A 19,556-nucleotide genomic window follows, 5' to 3' on the forward strand; every position below is an offset into this window, starting at 1 on the left:
CCTTCACAGGTGTTGACACCGAGGTAAATAATAACTCATAGTGCAGGGCCGTGGAGAATCAGGCCCAGTGAAGTCAAGCATGTCACTTTGACACTTCACCAACACTCTGTTGGGCTCCCAACAGGAAACTGTTCGGTGGGATGTTTGTAGTGTAGTAGCTGTGTTGGTCCCAGGATATGAACGAGACAAGGAAGGGGAGGGAATATCTATCTTTCATTGGTCCAGTAAAAGATATAACCTCCCCTACCTTGTCTCGCTCAGTGAGATGTAGCAGACTACAGGAAGCGTCATCACTCTTTTCTGTTGTGTCTTAAGTTTCCAAGATATCTCTTTTAATAAATAATATCAGGAGTTGTCAAGCAGGGCTCTAAAGCTCCTGTGTTAACTGTAATATTCATACCCGATTCCCTCAGAGATTCTCTTTCCAGTAATAACAAAGTATGAAGCTCAAATGTAAAGCTCCATGCTAATTATGTTTAAGATACCTTTGGCTCATTGAGCAGATTAGGCCTGTATATCAAATGGACTGGGGCCTGGATCCTCAGCTGCTGTAAATAGACATAGCTCCACTGAAGTCAGCCAAGAGGAACCTGTTTACACCAGTTGAGGATTTGTCCCCGTGAATCTAAACATTTCTATTTGTAAAGAAATTGGACACTAACCCTATGTTTTAAATCAGTTTCCAGAACGTCCACAGCTTTGCCTCTGGTACTCCTTTGCCTTGGGGACTGCTGTGTGGAGCCATGGCGAGCTGTCATTCACTCGTAGTTCTGGATGAGAAGATACAGGGAGACCCACTGGACAAGAAAATGTTTGAGGGCACTTGCTGGGTAACGTGACAATTATTCTAACTGCATGTACATAGTATGCAAATCCTTGAGAGCATTCCCTTAATCATCAGGCAAGCAACTACATAGCCTGGTGGAAGAAATATGTAATAACTAATGAAATTCCAATGCCATGTCTACGCAGTGCTGTCATAACCCCATAGTGTAAACGCAGGCTACAGTGACAGAAGGGGTTTTTCAATTGCTGTAGGAATGCCAGCTCCCCAAGTGACAGTAGCTAGGTCAACAGAAGTATTCTTCCACTGACCTACCTGTTTCCACACAAGGGGTTAAGTCGACATAGCTACAGTGCTCAGGTGTGTGGATTGTTCACACCCACCAAGTCTCAGTTCTCAGTCCTTTTGATGAAAGACCTTTGTTTTCCCAAAATCTTTGGAACAAAAAACCAGATCAGAAGAAAAGAAAATCAAGGCACTTTTTAAAGTCACTGGGCCAAATCCTGTTCTCAGTTACACTGATGTGAATCTTGCGCAACAAAGCTGATTTAAGATGAGTTACTATAGTGTAACAGAGCAGAACCCGACCTCCCCCTGCTTGCAGTGAAGGCTTTGGCAGTGTGTTTCAACAGGACATTTAAAAATCTCCCCCAAATGGTGGATGCAAGAAAGGAAGGTGGATGAGCTGTGCTGGCTGTGAAAATAAGTTTGAGTGTAAACCTATTCATTGTGTTGGATTAAATCTGCAGAGAGATGTGAGTTTCCCACACTGAGAACGAGGTCTGAGTGGAACAGAGCATGGTTGTGGCTGAGATTCAGGCTGAAAGTGGGGAAACTGAGGCAGCTAAGGAGCATTGCCAAATCTATGGTATCCACCCAAAGGCTGGAAGTGCCCAAGTATACAGTAGCTGCTTAGGAGATAGCAGAGGTAACCACAGCCAGGAAGAAGGGGAGGGACTTCTTCCCCCACTCTGACTGCCTGATGATCCGTGAATTGTGAATGACCCTGAGCAGGGTGGGGAACACATGGGAAACTCAGTGGGGTGGGGATGTCAGTATACTACCTCCTCCCCCAGAGAGCTTGGAGTGATGCCACAGTGGTCCCCAAGCCCTGACTACCAGGAGGTGGGGCAGAGACAGGAATTAGCAGTGGGGAAGATGCTTCCTCGGCAGAGGGTTTGGATCCCTCAGCTATTAAAATCACTGCACAGTTAAGAGCAGCTTTGCAGAAAGCCAGCCTTACCTTGCTCCCCCCACATGCCCAAAGAGTTACTTCCTATAATACCCAATGGGTGGGGACCCCCAAGATCCTGCTGAGTGGCTGACACTTTGAGAAGCAGAGGGTCACCAGCCTCACTCTCCAGAGGCTGGATGGGAGGCAGGAGTGGAAAGCCCAAGTCTCAGGTTCACTCCCAAAGGTTTTGGGGAGGCAGGGCTCAGGCATGGACGGCTGGTGACCCAGCCATTATGGGAGGCTAGCCCCTGGCCCCTCCCCTCCTGCCCAAGTCCTGTCCCCCCTCCCTCTCCCTTTTTGTTCCCCCCCAGAAGCCCAGAGCACCCCCACCATGGCTGGGTGGCATGGCTGCAGTGCCCCCAGCACCTGAAGCCCCGGAGCACCACATGGGCCAGGGCAGAGTGTTGGGAACTGCAGGGGAGGTCTGGGGGCAGAGTGTGGGTGGAACCACGCCAGGCTGTTTAGGGAGGCACAGCCTCCCCCAGCCTATGATACCTGCCACCCATGGCTAAGGGGGCACGTGAGAGCTCTCCCACTGCATATCCCTCCAGTAGGTACTAAGAAAAAAATATGGGATGGTTATCAAACAGCTCTGTACTGTTTAATGAATAGAGTATGCCAGCTTGTTAGGAAAATGTTTTATATGAATAAAGACATTTGAAATAAGAGATAACTTGCAGATGTGTCTTCCAGGTCACAAGCCTATGGCCTTCCCTAGGATACTGGTCTAGTATCCTTGCTGTGTCCGCTTTTAAAATAAGGAGAGATGGAGACCTGGGAAACATCTGATTTGTTTTTATGAAAGACTGTGACTCAGTTTCCCATCTCATCTTGTTACCTGCCGGGTGTGAAAGTGTTAATTTCTTTTTTGGAACAGAACAAGCAATGCAATGTCTGTGGGGATGCTTAGTCTATTCATGCTTCTGATATCAGGAACTAAAAATCATTAGGGGGTAATTAATGCAAATCCTTAGACAGGTAAACAAGGCTATAGGAGTACCACCCCCTGGGGAAATTGCATACAGTGGTTTTGACTAGCAGACAAAGAACTGAGAATTGTATAAAGTGGGCAGCCTGCTATGGGTGAAGAGTCATTCTCACTCGCTCCAAGAACTGATAAGAGGGACAGACTACAGAAAGGGTTCGCGGGACATTCAAACCTACTGGGGTCTCCATGTGGAAGATGGGCGACTCCTGCTCAGACGGGCATTCACATCACCTGGGTATAGTTTTTAAGTTATGTTTTCTCTCTAATGCTTTGGTTCTAAATAGATACTCCACGGTATGACGGCTGGCTGGTCATTGGTTAGCCCTGCCATAGTGGCCAGGAGAGAGAAGGTTGGCAGATGCTGAACAAAACTCAGACTTGTTCAGGTGACCAGTGAGTTGTAGGAGAAAATGGCAGCCTAAATCTCTGGTCTGGAGGGAGGGGGAGGCAGGTTTCTGCCCAGAGAGGGGTGGTGGGTACAGGCCTGAAACCCAATTAGGGTGCCCTCAAATAGGCCATGAAAGGGTCAGATGTACTTACCTCAGAACGATGACAACCCTCAATCCCACAGAGCCCCATGACTCTTCCTTCATGGTCCTTTCTCCCCCTCCTCCCCCAAGCAATAGCAGCATGGCTGACCTGTGGCTGTGCAGTATATGATGGAGACACTGAGCATAATGGAGAGGAGAATTTTGACCTAACATGGGTGAGGACACATTAAAGGCCCTTTTCTAAACACTGCCTTCCAGATGCACCTGTGCTTTTTATAGAAGCGTGTTACTTTGTTGTTTAGCACTCAGGAGAAGTGGGCATTACACTCTGGGACTTACTAACAGAGAATAGGTGTTCACAGCATGAGCCGATGAAAAATGTGATCTCTCATAACCATAGACACCCCAGATTGTGGTTGGCAGGCACCTCCCAGTGTGTCTAGCCAAATGCTCTGACCAAAGCAGGAAGGGTCCAGTACTACTCTTTCCAGAGACTCACCTAACCTGTTTTAAACAAGGGATTATGACATAACCAATTGGTTCATTGTCTAAATGAGTCTAGCTTCAACATCTTGTAAAACCCATGAATGTTAAATTTACCTGTATTCCATCACCCTTTGTGTTTACACTGGTGACAGACATATGAAAGCATGGATGTCATGTATGAGCACCCATGGGATCAGCCCAGGAGAGCTGAGATATCCAGCTTCTGCTGGCAGTTTTGTGAGCGTGACATTTTGAGTGAAAGGTATGTTTTCTGGTTGGTTGGCTTTTGTTTTTTTGCATTCTCACAGAAAAAAAACCAAACCAACCTCGTTTGTGAAATATTGCAAAGCCACATTTCAGAAGTGCAAAGAAACCAATATGAAATGGTGAAAACTTGAGCACAAAGTTTAACCCCTCAAAGACTGGAACTTTTGCACATCCCTAAGTATACCTGTGGCCATAGGTGTAGGTTGAATATTTAAATGCTTCCTGGTCAATGTCCTAATTTTATTATTGGTGTAATTTCCTCCCCCCCCAAAGGAAATGGAAGATTCCAAAGCTCATAGTAAGGTTGGAGTACCAGATACAAGTGTAATCGTTAAACCAGGACCGAATGCTAGAAATGTGAGTTCTCTGTTTTTAACAGAAAGATTATGGCGTGTAAGTACCTTCTAGCAGAAGTAACATTCATTTACCTCTCCGATGTTGAGAATTGGCTGGCAGCTTTAAATTGCCTTAACTGTTCTTTTATGCTATTTTTGCATCTTATGAAAGGTGTCCCTGTAATGGGGTCAGCACCTGCCTCTCACGAGTGCCCCCTTCTCTGACCGACAGTGCCTGCAATCTTTCAGTTCTTTTCAGCAGGGCAGCACCCACCTCTCGCGAACGCCCCCCTCCAACTGATGGATCTCTCGGCAGGTCTTCAGTGATTCAGTCCTCTGGCCGAGTTGCGTACACTGTCCCCCACTTCCAGAATACACCGTCCAACCGGGCCTATCTCAAAGTCCTCAGTAATGATCTGTAGCCCTCCCTGAGCACCAACACCTCTGTAGCCCGCCCCGGTCCTCAGTCTGACCAACAGGGCCTATCTCAATACCTGAGTTGGCCAGCTTACATGTGAAGTTCCTGCTCTGGAGTGGAGCAGCATTCCCAGGGCTTCCTCCCTGCGGACTCTTTGCCTGGCCTTTAGTCCTCTGACCCCAGCTCTCCAGCTGGGTCAGTCTAGTCAGCCCCCTTCTGGGAGGTAACAGTTCCATACATAGTCCCTTCCCCATGGCCTGTCTTAAGTGAGTCCTGGCAGCTAGCCAAAAGCTATTCCCTCACTTCCCCAGTCCCTGCCAGCAACTACGTGCCTTAACCCTTGCAACCAGACAGGGGCATCTCCTGCTTCCCCAGTCCCTGCAAGCAGAGTGCACTCACGCTCCCTGCAGCTCCTTTTATATGCCCCTGCTGGACCCTCACTGGCTGCTCCCTGAGTGGCTGAGGCAAAAACTATCTGCTATACTGGTAGCAGCAAAGTTTTCCTGCATGTTTCTTTCACACACTTGGGAAGAGTCTTAGAGATGAAAAATAGACAGACATTCTAAGAGGTAAGGACAGACGCCTCGAGAGGAGGACTCTAACATTACGACAAAGCAAACGTGCTTTTCTAGGCTATTCAAAGTGAAACCTGTGCAGGGAACAGCTGACACAACTGGATATTAACAAATCACCTGAACGGGATCAGATACCCTGGTTACCAGACTGAACTAATCTATAGGAAGAGGCATATGCATTGTAACACACTGAAAAAAAAATAAACAGAACACTACAGGTATTACTTTACTCCAAGCGTTTCTCCCTTAGCTCTCAAAGGGTTTCACACAAATAAATGCAAAATGGCTAATGAAAGGCAGACTAGAACAAAGCACAAAACAGGATGGAAAGCATAGGCTGACTATCAGGGAGGAAAAAACCCATGGAGGTCTATAAGCTGTGGAATAGTTTGCCACAGGAAGCAGTGGTAGGAAGCCCCATCTTCAGAGACAATTTAAAAGCTAGCCGGGACTGAGCACTGAAGAATGTGCTATAGGGAACAGCCCTGAATTTTCTAGGGGAAAGTGTATGGAAATAGATTAGATGTTGTGCAATTTGTGTCTGGTCCCTGTGAGCCCATGTGCTAAAGGTAGCAAATGAAATGCCCTCAGACTAATTAACTCAACTCCAGAGAGAATTCACAATAGGAAACAAATACCAGTCTAGCCAAAGGATAGATTTTCTGTTTGCAAAATGAATTGAGCATCTAATTAACATCTTACCTTCCTGACCTTTCCTCAGACTCCAGTGGATGGGATAGCAATCCTACATCAGTTCCCATTTTCCTCCGGGCTGCAGAGGATGTCTGTCATTACCCAGCAGATTGGGAAGGACCCGTATGATCTGTATATGAAAGGAGCACCAGAAATGGTGACCAGCTTTTGCAGACCAGAAACTGGTATGGAAACGTATATATGTGTGTAAATATATATATATATCTTTATTTTTGCTCAGTCCAAAAGGGAATTGCCCTTGAGAGTTACTGTGCACCTGTAAATCTCATTGACACAGTTACCATGGCCTTCTTGCATGGTCCAGTAGCTGATTTGATGTACAGTAAGATGCTATGATGATTTACTCTATCTGAGTTTCATTGACGTACATAGTGGAGGATTGGGCCCATAACTGGATGTTAGCATGTCCAAATACCTGATTTAGATATGCAGTCATGGTAATTGCACGGGCAGTGGCATGCATATCTTTGATTAACAAAAGAGGTAAGAGCACAAGTACGGTTTCCAGATGTACATTCAGTACTGTAAGACTGACCTGTCTCACAGAAGCTTTCAATCTGAGTGGTGGAAGAGGAGCTACGTGAATGTAAATTATTGTTAACAATAACTGCTGTAGAAAACTGCCAGCTTTCTTTTTTCATTTTTGAGATTTGAACCAGGGCTTCCATTCTCATTCTGCTAGCAAACATAAGCTCTTTTTTTATTGTGAAAACACCACTAACAACTTGAAACTCAGATCAGATTCACTGAAACATTTTCCAAGTTTCATGAAGATTCTGAGCAAACATGGGATGGAACCAATGTATGGCTTTGTGCTTTTGAATGGCGCTGAACGGAAACCAGGTGAAAATGGATTTGCTGAGACACTCTGGGAGATTTTGGGGAATGATGGGAGGGTGCAGCTTGGCCACCACAAGCCTAATTACATAAATCTCTGAAATGAGTTTCACTCAGTTCTATCAGTCCAAACAAGAAAAGCATCTTAAACTGATTCCTGTTCTGGTTTTTCAAGTTTCTGAACTTCTCCTCTTATCCAGCCATTTTAGTTTAGATGTTGATTCACAGTATAAAAAATAATTAGGCACTATACAATGCAGCTGCACTATGAAACACTGCTTTTTTCCCCAGGTTAAATAAGTAGACCATCCTAAAGTTACATTTGCCTTTAAAATCTCTGTATGGAATTATCAGATCCAACTGTAGATTGCAGGCTTGAGCCTTAGCTACTTCCAGCTCACACTGTGCACAATTGAGGGAGGGACAAGAGGCAAAAGTAGCTTTAATTCACTTTTGTGCCTCTCTTGGTCCTGGGCCTTCCCCCCCACCAGCGTAAATTATAGCAGTAACAGAAGCCTCTCACGTCTCTGTCCTGGCCTGGGCCCAGCCCAGCCCATTCACAAAGCCAGCTGCTTGCCATCAAAGAAAGCTCCCACTGAGGCATAGAAATATTAGGTGATTCACCCAAAAAGTTATACAGCATTTAAGTGGAAGAACTCAGACTAGAAAGGGGCAGAGCAGGGTCAAACCTGAGGTTGAGAGTAGTGGAGAAGTTCATAGCCAAGTTCCAGGCTGGGGTCAATACCAAGGACCAGAGTCCAAGTCAGGGTCCAGATAAGGAGACGAGATCCACATCAAGGTGAGGTCAAAGCCAGGCATTCAAGGGCAGACATGGTCATGGTGGCATAGAAGATCCACACTGTTGCCTGAACACTTCCCAGAATGTCCTGTGGGTTTATATAGGGTTGGGTGCCAACCAGGAGCCATGAGGCTGCTGCTTGTCAGACTCTTTGAGGTGGGACTTTTTGTGGGCTGTGGCCAGAGCAGTTGTGAATAGTGGAGCGCAAGCTAATTACAGCTGCCACTGGAAGTGTTGCATGCCTGGCAGCTCTGCATGCCCAGGTTCAAGACCTGCTAGGCCTTACGTTATCCCCTTTCTATGGGCACCCTCTGCTGGCCTGGGTTTGCCAGGATGGGCTATGTGATGCTGTGGCCTCCCCACACTGGCCCTGACAAGACTGAATTAGGCCAGACAGGCCCAGGAAACAAGGGAGATATTTTATGAAGAGGCTGCTAATTGGAAGCAAGATCATAGGTGGGTTTTACTGTGGCATACCAGAATACAATCCTTACCCGGGGGGAGTGGGTGGGCTGTGACACTCCTGCAGCCTTAGGTGCCTTACAATGCCTTGTTGAAGTAGCTCTCCCCTGGCTGCTCACAAACAATATGCATGCTACACCCTGAGTGACTACATTCAGGCTCTCACCAGCCTGGGTTATACTGCAGGGTGATCCCAACATGCCCCCAGTCCCAGATTTTCCCTAGAAATGTATGTTCTGTACTGTCCAGTCCTCTCCTGGACAATACAAGTTATATTAAGTCCATTATTTCTTTAAAAAATAATATGCACACAACTTGTCACCCCAGAGACTAAGCCATAGAAGACAAGAACCAAAGACTGGATGTTCTTTAAGTCACTAAAACCATAAGACTTGCACACATGTTCTTTTCTCCTCTAAACAGTCCCAGCTGATTTTGTAAAGGAGCTTAAGGTTTACACGAACCAAGGTTTCAGAGTGATTGCACTGGCACATAAAGCACTAAACATGGGAAAGGATGTGGAACTGGACAACTTAGAGAGGTAAGCTTTGCTAATGTCCTGTTATCACTACTGCATACCTCTCCACACCAACTCTGCACGACCTGCCAGTGGAGAGGGATCCGGGAATAGCTAAGCCATTTAGCATGATCCCTACACTGCTAATTGCCAAGTAAGCTAATGGGTTAAACTCAGCCCCCATGACCTTCATCTTTGCATTAGCTCTGTGTTGGCGTGCTGCCAGCCCAGCATGACAAGCAGCTGGGGATGGGAGCAGAAAGGAGGCATGTCTCCTCCCCATGTACGCTGTCTTCCAGGGGGTACAGCAGATTTCTGATCCTGAAGATATGTGGCGTCTGTGTGTGTGTCCTGGCTACACTTCCTGCTTAGTCCACATGACCATGTTGTGGAGGCATGGCAGTCTGTGGAAAGCTGTAGAAATGTAAATGAATCAGCTTTGCTTCGAATTCAGTATGAGTTACGTTTCACTGGAAAGAAAGGTGCATTTCCATCCCCGTGTGGATTCTATATAAAACAAATGCTGCACTGAGACTCTCCTCCCGACCCAAACACTATCAAAACAATCTCACTGGGTGTTTTTATCTTCATTCTCAGGGAGGAGGTGGAGTCTGACCTCACGTTCCTTGGCCTTCTGATAATGGAAAATCGGCTGAAGGCAGAGACCAAGCCTGTCCTGGAAGAACTCAGCGCTGCCCGCATCAGGAGCGTTATGGTCACAGGTATCGTCTCTGGGCCTGATCCTTGTAGCCCTCCAGGTACAGAACTCCCACATTGGACAGTAGGAGTTCCATGAGCCGATGGCTCGCAGGATCTGGTCCACAGACTTGCTGCCCCTGTTACATTAGCTCTAGATTAGTGCAACGCCACTGAATTAAACAGTTACAGCAGCATACCCGTGGTGTAACAGTGGAGAATCAGCCCTCTGGTCTCTAGAAAAAACTGGGGAGAGAAAAGTGGGGGTGGGCAGAGTGTGTAGCACAGTAAAGTTACAGTAGACGGAAGAGCAGATTTGTTGCCACAGTCTGCCTCACTTGTTTGTTTTCCAGGTGACAACCTTCAGACAGCTGTTACTGTGGCCAAAAGTTCTGAAATGATTTCCAAGACCAGCAAAGTGATTCTCATTGAAGCAAGTGAACCAGAAGGACCCACCCCAGCATCCATTACCTGGCAACTAGTGGAAGATAGCAAACAAAATGCATCTGGAATCACTGTAAGCACAACTGGGGGTGTTGGTCACTTTTCAAATGCTGATGGGATTTAATGAAGCCTTGAGGCTTTTAACATGTGAAAAGTGGTTTTCTTACTGCTTTGCCCAATAGGCTTGAAGTGGCTGTGACATGAAGGGACTGAGGAAACATGAAGGATTTTTTTTTAAATCTTCCATCAGCTAGGGGAGTGATATTTGATATAGCCATCAGCTCAGAACAACTCATAAAATATAATAGTAAATAATAATAGTACTCTGCAGATATATAAGCATGTCTCATTCACCCAGTAGGGCTCTATGGTTAAATACAACTAGAAACATATGTTGTGTCTGGAAAAAACTTCAGTGTAATTTCTATAGCATAACTGACAATCACGTTGGTTAACGTAGTAATTAACAAGTGTTAGATCACAACTAAGTAGTCACATGGAGACAGAGCCACAAAGTTTTACAAAGGGGTGGTAGGTGAGGTAAATATTTTCCCCATTTTACTGATGGAAAACTGAGGCACAAGGTGGTTAAATGTCTTTTCCAAGGTCTATGACAAGGTGGACAGTGGAACCCAGGTTTCTAGATTCCATTTCTCTAGCCACTAAGACCGCAATACAGTCGTGGTTTGAGCAATTACATTTGTCCCCTTCATTAATCACATGTTAAGACATTATGATCCCAGTCTAAGAGTAACTCTTGTCTGATTTCTAGGACACATGTGTTAATATTGAGGAAAGGACAATTCCTGAAAGGGAAAGCAACAATTACCATTTTGCCTTGAATGGAAAATCCTATCAGGTTATAGTGAAGCATTTCAAGAGTTTGCTGCCAAAAGTAAGTTTGCAAGGAAACAAAGAGCTGTTTCTTACAAAAACTTTGAATTTCAAAGGTGCTATACTGATAAACAGGTGTGAGAGTCACTCAGCTCATTCTCAACAAAGAGACCATGACCATGCAATGGCCCCCGTGTTCCCCAACTTTATCCTGAATGTTCTTCTCTTAGCTGGTCTCAGTGTTCATTCTGCTGAGGATTCAAATAAGAGTGACAATTGTGGGGTGAGCTATATAATGGAATTACCACTTTCCTTTAGAATTTAATTAAGAACATCAACTCATTTCTTGTCGGCCACCAACACAGCCATTGACTAGTGGCCACTATCAACCTGGGCTGCATTTGAACTGTGAAAATTTGAACTTAAAAGCAAAAATCTTCACCTCCTGCTGCCCACCCCATGATACATGCAGTGACCACAGAGGTGCTCTTTTAAAATCTCTGAGCCAGATTTTCAGCTGTTGGAATTCATTGTAGTGTCATTGACTTTAACGAAGCGACACACCAATTTACACCAGCTGAGAATTTGTCACTGTCTGTTGTGCAGTTCGAAAATCCTACTATAACATCATGGTTTCACATGAGCAGTATATAAAAATGGCCCATTTAGGGCATTTTGAACGTTCATCTGTCTCACAAGGAGATAAGAGGAAGCACAGAATTCATTTAATTGTAACAGTCTAATTAGGGAAACACTCAGGCATGAATCAGCATTTCTAGAGCTGTGGTAGTAACTAATAAAACTGTTCACTAGCGCTATTGGTGAATGATAAAAGGATCACATAGACTGGCGATCCTACTTGATCCTGAAGAGTTGAGCTAAATTTAAAGGGATACTGTTCATGGAGCAGGAAAATGATCACACAGAGATGGGATCACATTGCAAACTCCTACAGGCTGATCCAAAGTCTATTAAAGTCAGTGGAAAGACTCCCATTGACCTCAGTGGACTTGGTGTCATGCCTTTATTTTGGAACTGGATTTTTAACACTTCGAAGTTTGTGGGTCTTGTGACCCTGGGTTTCGGTACAGCTTTCTATGAGAAGAATCAGGTTCAGATTCCAAAAACTCCAACATGTGGGGGGAGGTTCAGAGTGGGGGGTTTGGTCCAATGCCGTCTGTAGATCAAAGAAGAAAAGTGAACGGTTTTATAAAAAGCAATAAGATGCTATTGCAGCTGATTCAGTAATGAAGCAGGGCTGAATTCTCCCTTATGCTGCTAAATATCATACAAGGGACACTGGATTCCTAACAGCGCTAAAAATATTTGGGGTTTTTTTTTTTCAATCTAGTACCTCAACGTTCTTCTCTCTACAGATACTAGTGAATGGGACTGTTTTTGCTAGAATGTCTCCTGGGCAGAAATCCAGCCTCGTTGAAGAATTTCAAAAACTGAAGTAGGCTCAGTAGAATGTTTTGTAACCATAATTACAACAGATACTGCCACACAGAGAAGTAAAGCACAGCGTATCTTTATGTTTGATTACAGAACTCAGCTTTCTCCCCCTCCCTTTCTCCAGGCTTAAAACCTCTATGTACCCTCTGAGCTCGCAGTGTATGGTCCCCTTCCACCCAAATTCACACCTAATCTACCTATACACAACTGTAGTGACTTTAGCCTTAGACCAATGTTAGCCATTACACTCTACATTATAATATATAAAAGGCACCATTAAGCACGAGTGGCAGGATGAAATAAAAGTCCATGGGTCAGATTCTAATTTCAGTTACCACAGCGTAGCTCCAACTGAGCTGAGTGGAGTTACCCCAGGCTGCGAAAAGCAGATCAGAATCTGGCACATGATACTGGACTGAAACTGGCTCATTCAGGCATTAATGTTGAAATTAATGTTTCCCATGGCCAGATGTCACACTGTTTGTAAACACTGTCTGCAATGCAGAAGCAAGAGAAATACTTTTTGTAACTTTTTTAAAGTAAAATGATTGCTTCTCATGCAATGACCACTCTGGAGATTGAAAACCCTGCTCATACACTGTTGAGGTAGTGCAGAGCAGGGACAAAGACAGCGTAGGTTTCCCCATGCTGAACACTGCAGTCTCCTTTGTTACTCAGTAATGGGTCACACGACTGAACTCTCAAAACCACTTTCTAGCATGTTGTATAGATATTAGTGCAGAGGTTCCCAAACCTGTCTGTGAAGAATTGGCTGGTCACATGGTGATGGGTCTGCCTCTTTCCAGCCGCACTCAATGATAAAACTATGGTATAGTGTAATTGGACTTTCAGAAAGCCTTTGACAAAGTCCCTCAGCAAAGGCTCTTAAGCAAACTAAGCAGTCATGGGATAAGAGGGAAGGTCCTCTCATGGAGCAGTAACCAGCTAAAACATAGGAACCAAAGGGTCGGAACAAATGGTCAGTTTGGAGATAGGCAAATAGCAGGGTCCCCCAAGGAGCTGTACTGAGATCTGTGCTGTTTGACATATGCATAAACGATCTGGGAAAGTTAAAATGTAGGCAAGTTAAAAACAAACACAAAATTGGAGTAAGTACCATATGAAAACAGCCACCTCTAACCCGACCAACACACTCTCCTGCAGTAGGGCAGTAGGTGAAGTGTAGTCAGTCACCTCTTCGTTCTGATGTGACATATTTGAAGATCCTAAATGAGTGTATGAGAGAGTATGTTAAATGATAAAACAAAGTTCACCTATTAATTTTTTTCTTTGTTCCTCTCAGTTACTATGTGGGTATGTGCGGAGATGGAGCCAATGATTGCGGGGTATGTAGAAACAAAAATCCCTCATTCTCCTGAAATGGTTTCCTTCCTTTTGTCTTTCTGCCAAGTGCCATGAAAAGAGTAGCTTAATCTACTGCCATGAAACATTCTAACAGCACTGTCCAAATGAGGTTGTCAGAACATACAATATATCCTTCAATGTGTCCCTTTTAGAAACATTCTTTTATGGAATTCTTCATGTAAATGTAAATCCAACTAGAGTTATTCAGTATGATGAAAAACATTGGATAGGAATGTTCCTTTCTTATATTTTTACAGTGTAATCTTCTGGGATGCATGGTGGAATAGCCTAATCATTAACTATAAATAGGGCCCTATCAAATTCATGGTCCATTTTGGTCAATTTCACGATCATAGAATTTTAAAAATTGTAAATTTCATGGTTTCAGATAAATATGAAATGTCACAGTATTGTAACGGTGGGAATCCCGACCCAAAACGGGGTCCTGGGGGGGATCGCAAGGCTCTTGTAGGGGGATCACAGTGTTGCCATCCTTACTTCTGTGCTGCTGTCTTCAGAGCTTGGCAGCCGGAGGGCGGCTGCTGGCCAGGCACCCAGCTCTGAAGGCCGCACCCCACCAGCAGCAGCGCAGAGGTAAGGGTGGCAATACCGTACCATGCCACCCGCATTTCTGCGCTGCTGCCGGCAGCCGCACTGCCTTCAGAGCTGGACTTCCAGCGGATAGCTTCAGGGCTTCCTGCAGCTGGGGGAGGTTCCTGGAATGGCATCGGGAGCGGCCCCTGCGGAGGAAAGGGAAGTCCTGGCCCTCTGCAGCCCGTCCGGGACTAGCAGCTATAGCCCAGCACGCAGTAGGAGCCCCTGGCTGGGGCGCCCCCAGCCCTGACCCTCCCCAGCTCCAGGCCCAGCGCTTGGGAGTTAAAGGGGCCGTGGGCTGGCTGTGTGTGTATGGGGTGCGTGTGACCACAGCGCCACCCTGACCATGGGGCCCTGGATGGTCACCCGCTCACCCACCTGTAAGGCCAGCCCTGCCCCAGTCCAAAGTGACGACCCCCCACAAACTAGGCCACCCTCACTTCTGCGCTGCTGCTGGCGGGGTGCTGCCTTCAGAGCTGGGCTCCCGGCCAGCAGCGGCTATTCTCCAGTCACCCAACTCTGTGAAATCTGATCTCCCTTGCATTAGCCAGATTTCACAGGGGAGACCAGATTCCACAGTCCAGGACGTGTGTTTCACAGCCGTGAATTTGGTAGGGCTCTAACTATAAAATATGTTAACTGGCTTTACACAGCTTGGCTCACAAATCACTCACATATTCTAAGGGTACTGAACAGGAAGTTTGAAGGTATTAATAAATTCAAGGGAGTTCACAGACAGTTATAAAAAATGAGTAGGGGACGGGAGGGGTTGATCTAAGAGAAAAGATTAGATATAACACCTTGGCCAAGAGGCTACTTAAGCCAGGTCTACACTACAGATCTGTGTCACTATAACTATGTCGCTCAGAGGTGTGAAAAATCCACACCCCTGAGTGACGTAGTTATATTGACCTAACCCCCCGAACAGACGGGGCTATGTCAACGGGAGAGCTACCGCCTCTCAGGGAGGTGGAGTAACTATGCCAACAGAAGCAGCTCTCCTGTTGGCATAGAATCATAGAACTGGAAGGGGCCTCGAGAGGTTGTCTAGTCCAGTCCCCTGCACTCAAGGCAGGACTAAGTATTATCGAGATCATCCCTGACAGGTGTAGCGTAGCACAGTAGTGGCTTCACCCGTGCAGCTGTGCCACTCCAGCACTGTATGTGAAGACAAGCCCTAAGAAGGGAGGTAACAGCCTACAGATTTTGGAAGGGTGTAAACAAAGCAGGCAAGGAATTAGGGTTCAAACGGATACAAATAGGAATCATGGGATGAAAAGAAAGAAGGAAAGGAAAAACCTCCTGACAATGAGGTTACATTAGACTTTGGAATAGAGGCAGATCAGTTGGTCAGGACATTTGAAACAAGACTGGACAAAACACCAGAAAACATACAGGACATACTGTGAGGAGCAAGTTCACATGGGCAGGGTGATGGACTCTGTAGTAATGCCTTGTCCTGCTCATACACTGGTGTATTTCAGGCTTTGAAAATGGCCCACGCAGGGATATCACTGTCAGAGCAGGAGGCGTCGGTGGCTTCGCCTTTCACCTCGCAAATCCCCAACGTAGAGTGTGTGCCCGAGCTGATCAGGTAAAGCAATCTCACCGTGGGCTTTCTGCTCTAGTACGTTATTTACACACTGCTATTTCAAAGCACTGCGTCAGGACTGTTCCCTATGCAACTTCTGTTTCCTGTAGTCACACAACAGTCACCACCTACCCTGAAACCTTTCGTGCAAAATCAGGAGTACACTCACATATAAATATCCAAAATGGGTCCTGAAAAAACACAGTAAATTTCCTCGTAACACCGTGAACTAAAATTCAAACAAACTGAGCTGCCTTGCTTAGGCAAAGCCCCTATAGCGCTTAAAATTCTTGTTCTATAGTCACCATAGAATTTTTTTCCTAACAGGGAAGGCCGTGCTGCTTTGGTTGCTTCTTTTGCTGTGTTTAAGTACCTGACCCTGTACGGCCTGACTCAGTGTATCGGCACTGCTCTGCTTTACTGGGTATGTGTCTAAAACCAATCTCTCATCAATGAGCTGTGTCTTTCTCCAGATTGTAATCCTTATTAACAGCCCATAGCTAGGAAGAAAAATTCTGCATTGCTCCAAAGTATTGTCAAGGTGTTACGAGCTGGGTAACAAATAGTGGAACTCAGTCACATTTACTGTTAGGGGGCAACAGAATGAGTCCTGTGAAAATGGGCCGGTTCCCCCAGAAGAAAGGGAAAACACCAGAGTAGTTAGGAGTACTCACCAGCTGGAAGAGAAGGAGACACAGCAAGCAGGACTGGTAACAAAATGGCTCCTTTAGGGGTACAGCTGCCTCACTTTCCAAATTTAAAGGGCCAGTCCCCACAAAGGAATGCTGGGGAAAGCTCTTATGTGAGAGAAGATAAGGAAGATGCTGTAGGAGGAAGGGGTTTCTTCTGTGTGTCATTGCTTGAGCACAAGACTATTATTATTATTATGTAGGAGAAATACTGAAATCCTTGTGCAAGTTCTACTCCTGCTGAATTATGCATGTGCTTCCTTTTGCACAGGTACCATAGTGTCAAGGAGCTCAGTGGGGCCCCTCACGTATGTAAAGTGAAGCACATGAATGTTTGCAGAGCTGGTGCCTTAGTAAACACAGTAACGTCAGACGCTGGTAATGTCACAGATAGAGCAGACAAGCACAGCCGGCAAAGATCCTTCATGTGCAAGCACAGACACCGCAGGAGATTGCTATTGTAGCAGTTAAATCTGCGCATAGCTAGTGTATTGCTATTTTAAAAAATCAGCTCTGCAGGACTTACTGATTAAATAAAATAACTCATCTGTTTTCATATCAGAATAGCTGAAACCAGTTACTAAGTCTTAACCCTATATGCACGGCCACCAACTTTGGTTTAACAGCTTCGTCTGTGTTCCCCTCACATTGGACAATGGCAGGCCTGGCAGCGCGGCCACTCCCACTGAAGTTACCGCCAATTGTATGTGCTTTGGGCAGGGCTGAAATTGGCCCCGTCATTTGTGTCAGTTAATGGAACCCTGTACAGGGTCAGCTCCTTAGCTGGTGTACACTGGCACTGACTTCAGTGGGGCTATGCTGTGGATCTGGTCCATCAGACTTACTGGGCTGTGCCTTTTGACTTGAGAGTACTGGGAGTGGCATTATGTAGCTCTGAAGTCATATTAAATATTATGCTTTCATAGAGACAGGACAAAGATAAACTGGTCTGGGCTGATACTCAACTGCTGGGTACCATGGAAATGTGTATCATAATGGAATAACCTTAACAAACCTGCTATCATGGGAACCTTGGATGAGCTTTTTTTCTTTCTTTCTTTCAGCAACTACAGATCTTTGGGAACTACCAGTACCTTGTGCAAGATATTGTCATCACCCTTCTGGTTTGCTTAACAAGTAAGCAGCTCAGCAAAGGGTGTGCTTAAGTCTTTGTGTGTGTAAACCATCGACTTCGCTTTCTTTTAGAAATCTAAAAAGCGAGCCACATTCTGCTGATACTTACACCATAACCACTGACTTCAGTGGGGCTACCTGGGTGGAACTGAGAGCCGGGTTTTGCCCAGAACCTTTTGGCCCAGAACCCACAACCACAGTTCTCCTGTTCAGAGTATTCAGCATTCAGACACCTATGGCAGCTGGAAGAGGAAGGGTGGGCTGATGATTAAGACACTAGGCTGGAACTCTGATGAGCTGGGGTCAAGTCCTAGCTCTGCCATAGCCTCCCTGTGTGACCTTGAGTAAATCACTCTGTACCTCAGTGCCCTATCTGTTAGTGGAAACAATAATGCGCCATTTCGCCCACTGTTTGCATACCTTGCCTATTAGATCATAAGCTCTTTGTGCAGGGGCTGGCTCTTATTGTGTATCCATCACGTAGCACTGCAGGGCCTGGTCTTGGCTGAGGGCACTGGGCGCTATGGGAAAACAAGTAATTCATAATCATACAGGTGGAGGCTGTCAGACCAGGCCCGTGGAAACACAGTGCAGGACCTATAGAGACCCTTTGAGAGGGCAACAACCCGTAGCACTGAGGTGTGATGTTTTCTGTGGCAATGTTCAGACTCCGGTGCTGATTTTGAATGACAATGGGCCAAGGGCCAATAGGACTAAACCCACTGGCTCCCAGCAGGTACTTAAGCAGCAGTGTCAAAGGGCCAGGACATGGGAGTGAGCAGGTGGTGGTGGAGTAAGATGCATTGCTTTGCTGTTCAGTGTGGTGCAGTTTATCTGTTGAAGGGCTGGAGGGCAGGATGTAGCCACAGAAGCAGTCATGGCAGGGCGAATAAGGCCACAGCTTTCCCATTTATACTGGACAAACCTTGCAGTCTTCACACGTGGGCAAGTCAGTGTGCTGTACATGCAGAAGGGCTTTCGCCTCAGGCTGGGACTGGTCATGCACCCAGCCCAGCAGTGGAGTAGCCAGGGCTGCATTGTCTCTGAGAGGAAATGTGTGTTCTCTTTTTCAGTGAGTTTGACCCAGGCCTACCCAAAGCTGGCCCCTTACAGACCTCCAGGGCAGCTCATCTCTCCTCCTTTGCTGCTCTCAGTCATTCTCCATACGGGCATTACTGCAGTCATGCTGGTCTGTGGCTTCCTTTTTGTGAAGCAGCAGCCTTGGTACTCAGAGATGGCCAACCACAGGTAACTCCTCTGCTTCCCATTTCTAATCCCAGTCTCGCAAAATCCTGCTGCCAGCCGAGACATCATGCTGGAATACGAGACAGTACTGCACCATTTGGGGGCACTGGGCACTCACCAGGACTTCTCCATCCTTCAGCTAGCCACACTCCACATCCCATGCACACTGTAGAGTCGGCTGTGGAGTGGCTGCCTGCGGCCTGGCATGGGGAACAGGTCCAGAAGCCACTTTCTTCCTCTCATCTATTCATCTCCTTTCTTCTATGAACTTGTTCCTTTCTGCAGCATGCAGCAGAATGGAGCGTCTAGCCCAAAGTGAGAATATTGCTATTAGCCTTATGCATGTAGTCAACAGTGAATAGCCAGGACTGTGAAGCAAGCTGGTGCTAATGCAAGAAAAAAAGATAAACGGACCCAAACCTCAGTTTCATGTTGTCAACAAACAAATCCACTTCTTGCTCTCTGCTTCCCTCCATGCTGCCCTCTCCTGGTATCCTGTTGTGAGATGGCTTCTCCTGGGAGCATAAGACGACCTTGGGTTTGATTCTCCCTTCTCTTTCATTAGTGTAATTTGATTAACTTTAGGGGGGAGACTGTTGTAA

General features: G+C 46.0%; 1 protein-coding gene across 1 annotated transcript in view; it reads left to right on the forward strand.

Moving 5' to 3' along the window:
- The window catches only part of ATP13A5 (ATPase 13A5), a 52,070-nt gene that overhangs the window by 24,284 nt on the left and 8,230 nt on the right, over nucleotides 1-19,556 (forward strand). Inside the window, exons 14-26 of the mRNA XM_074962852.1 lie at nucleotides 680-830; nucleotides 4,524-4,607; nucleotides 6,300-6,456; nucleotides 8,814-8,931; nucleotides 9,505-9,629; nucleotides 9,957-10,120; nucleotides 10,820-10,942; nucleotides 12,258-12,337; nucleotides 13,640-13,682; nucleotides 15,780-15,889; nucleotides 16,214-16,310; nucleotides 17,640-17,712; nucleotides 18,783-18,957. Coding sequence (XP_074818953.1) covers nucleotides 680-830; nucleotides 4,524-4,607; nucleotides 6,300-6,456; nucleotides 8,814-8,931; nucleotides 9,505-9,629; nucleotides 9,957-10,120; nucleotides 10,820-10,942; nucleotides 12,258-12,337; nucleotides 13,640-13,682; nucleotides 15,780-15,889; nucleotides 16,214-16,310; nucleotides 17,640-17,712; nucleotides 18,783-18,957 — 1,500 coding nt within the window. The remainder of the gene's footprint in view (nucleotides 1-679; nucleotides 831-4,523; nucleotides 4,608-6,299; nucleotides 6,457-8,813; nucleotides 8,932-9,504; nucleotides 9,630-9,956; nucleotides 10,121-10,819; nucleotides 10,943-12,257; nucleotides 12,338-13,639; nucleotides 13,683-15,779; nucleotides 15,890-16,213; nucleotides 16,311-17,639; nucleotides 17,713-18,782; nucleotides 18,958-19,556) is intronic.

This window comes from Natator depressus, chromosome 9, assembly GCF_965152275.1.
Source record: "Natator depressus isolate rNatDep1 chromosome 9, rNatDep2.hap1, whole genome shotgun sequence".
Lineage (NCBI taxonomy): Eukaryota > Metazoa > Chordata > Testudines > Cheloniidae > Natator > Natator depressus.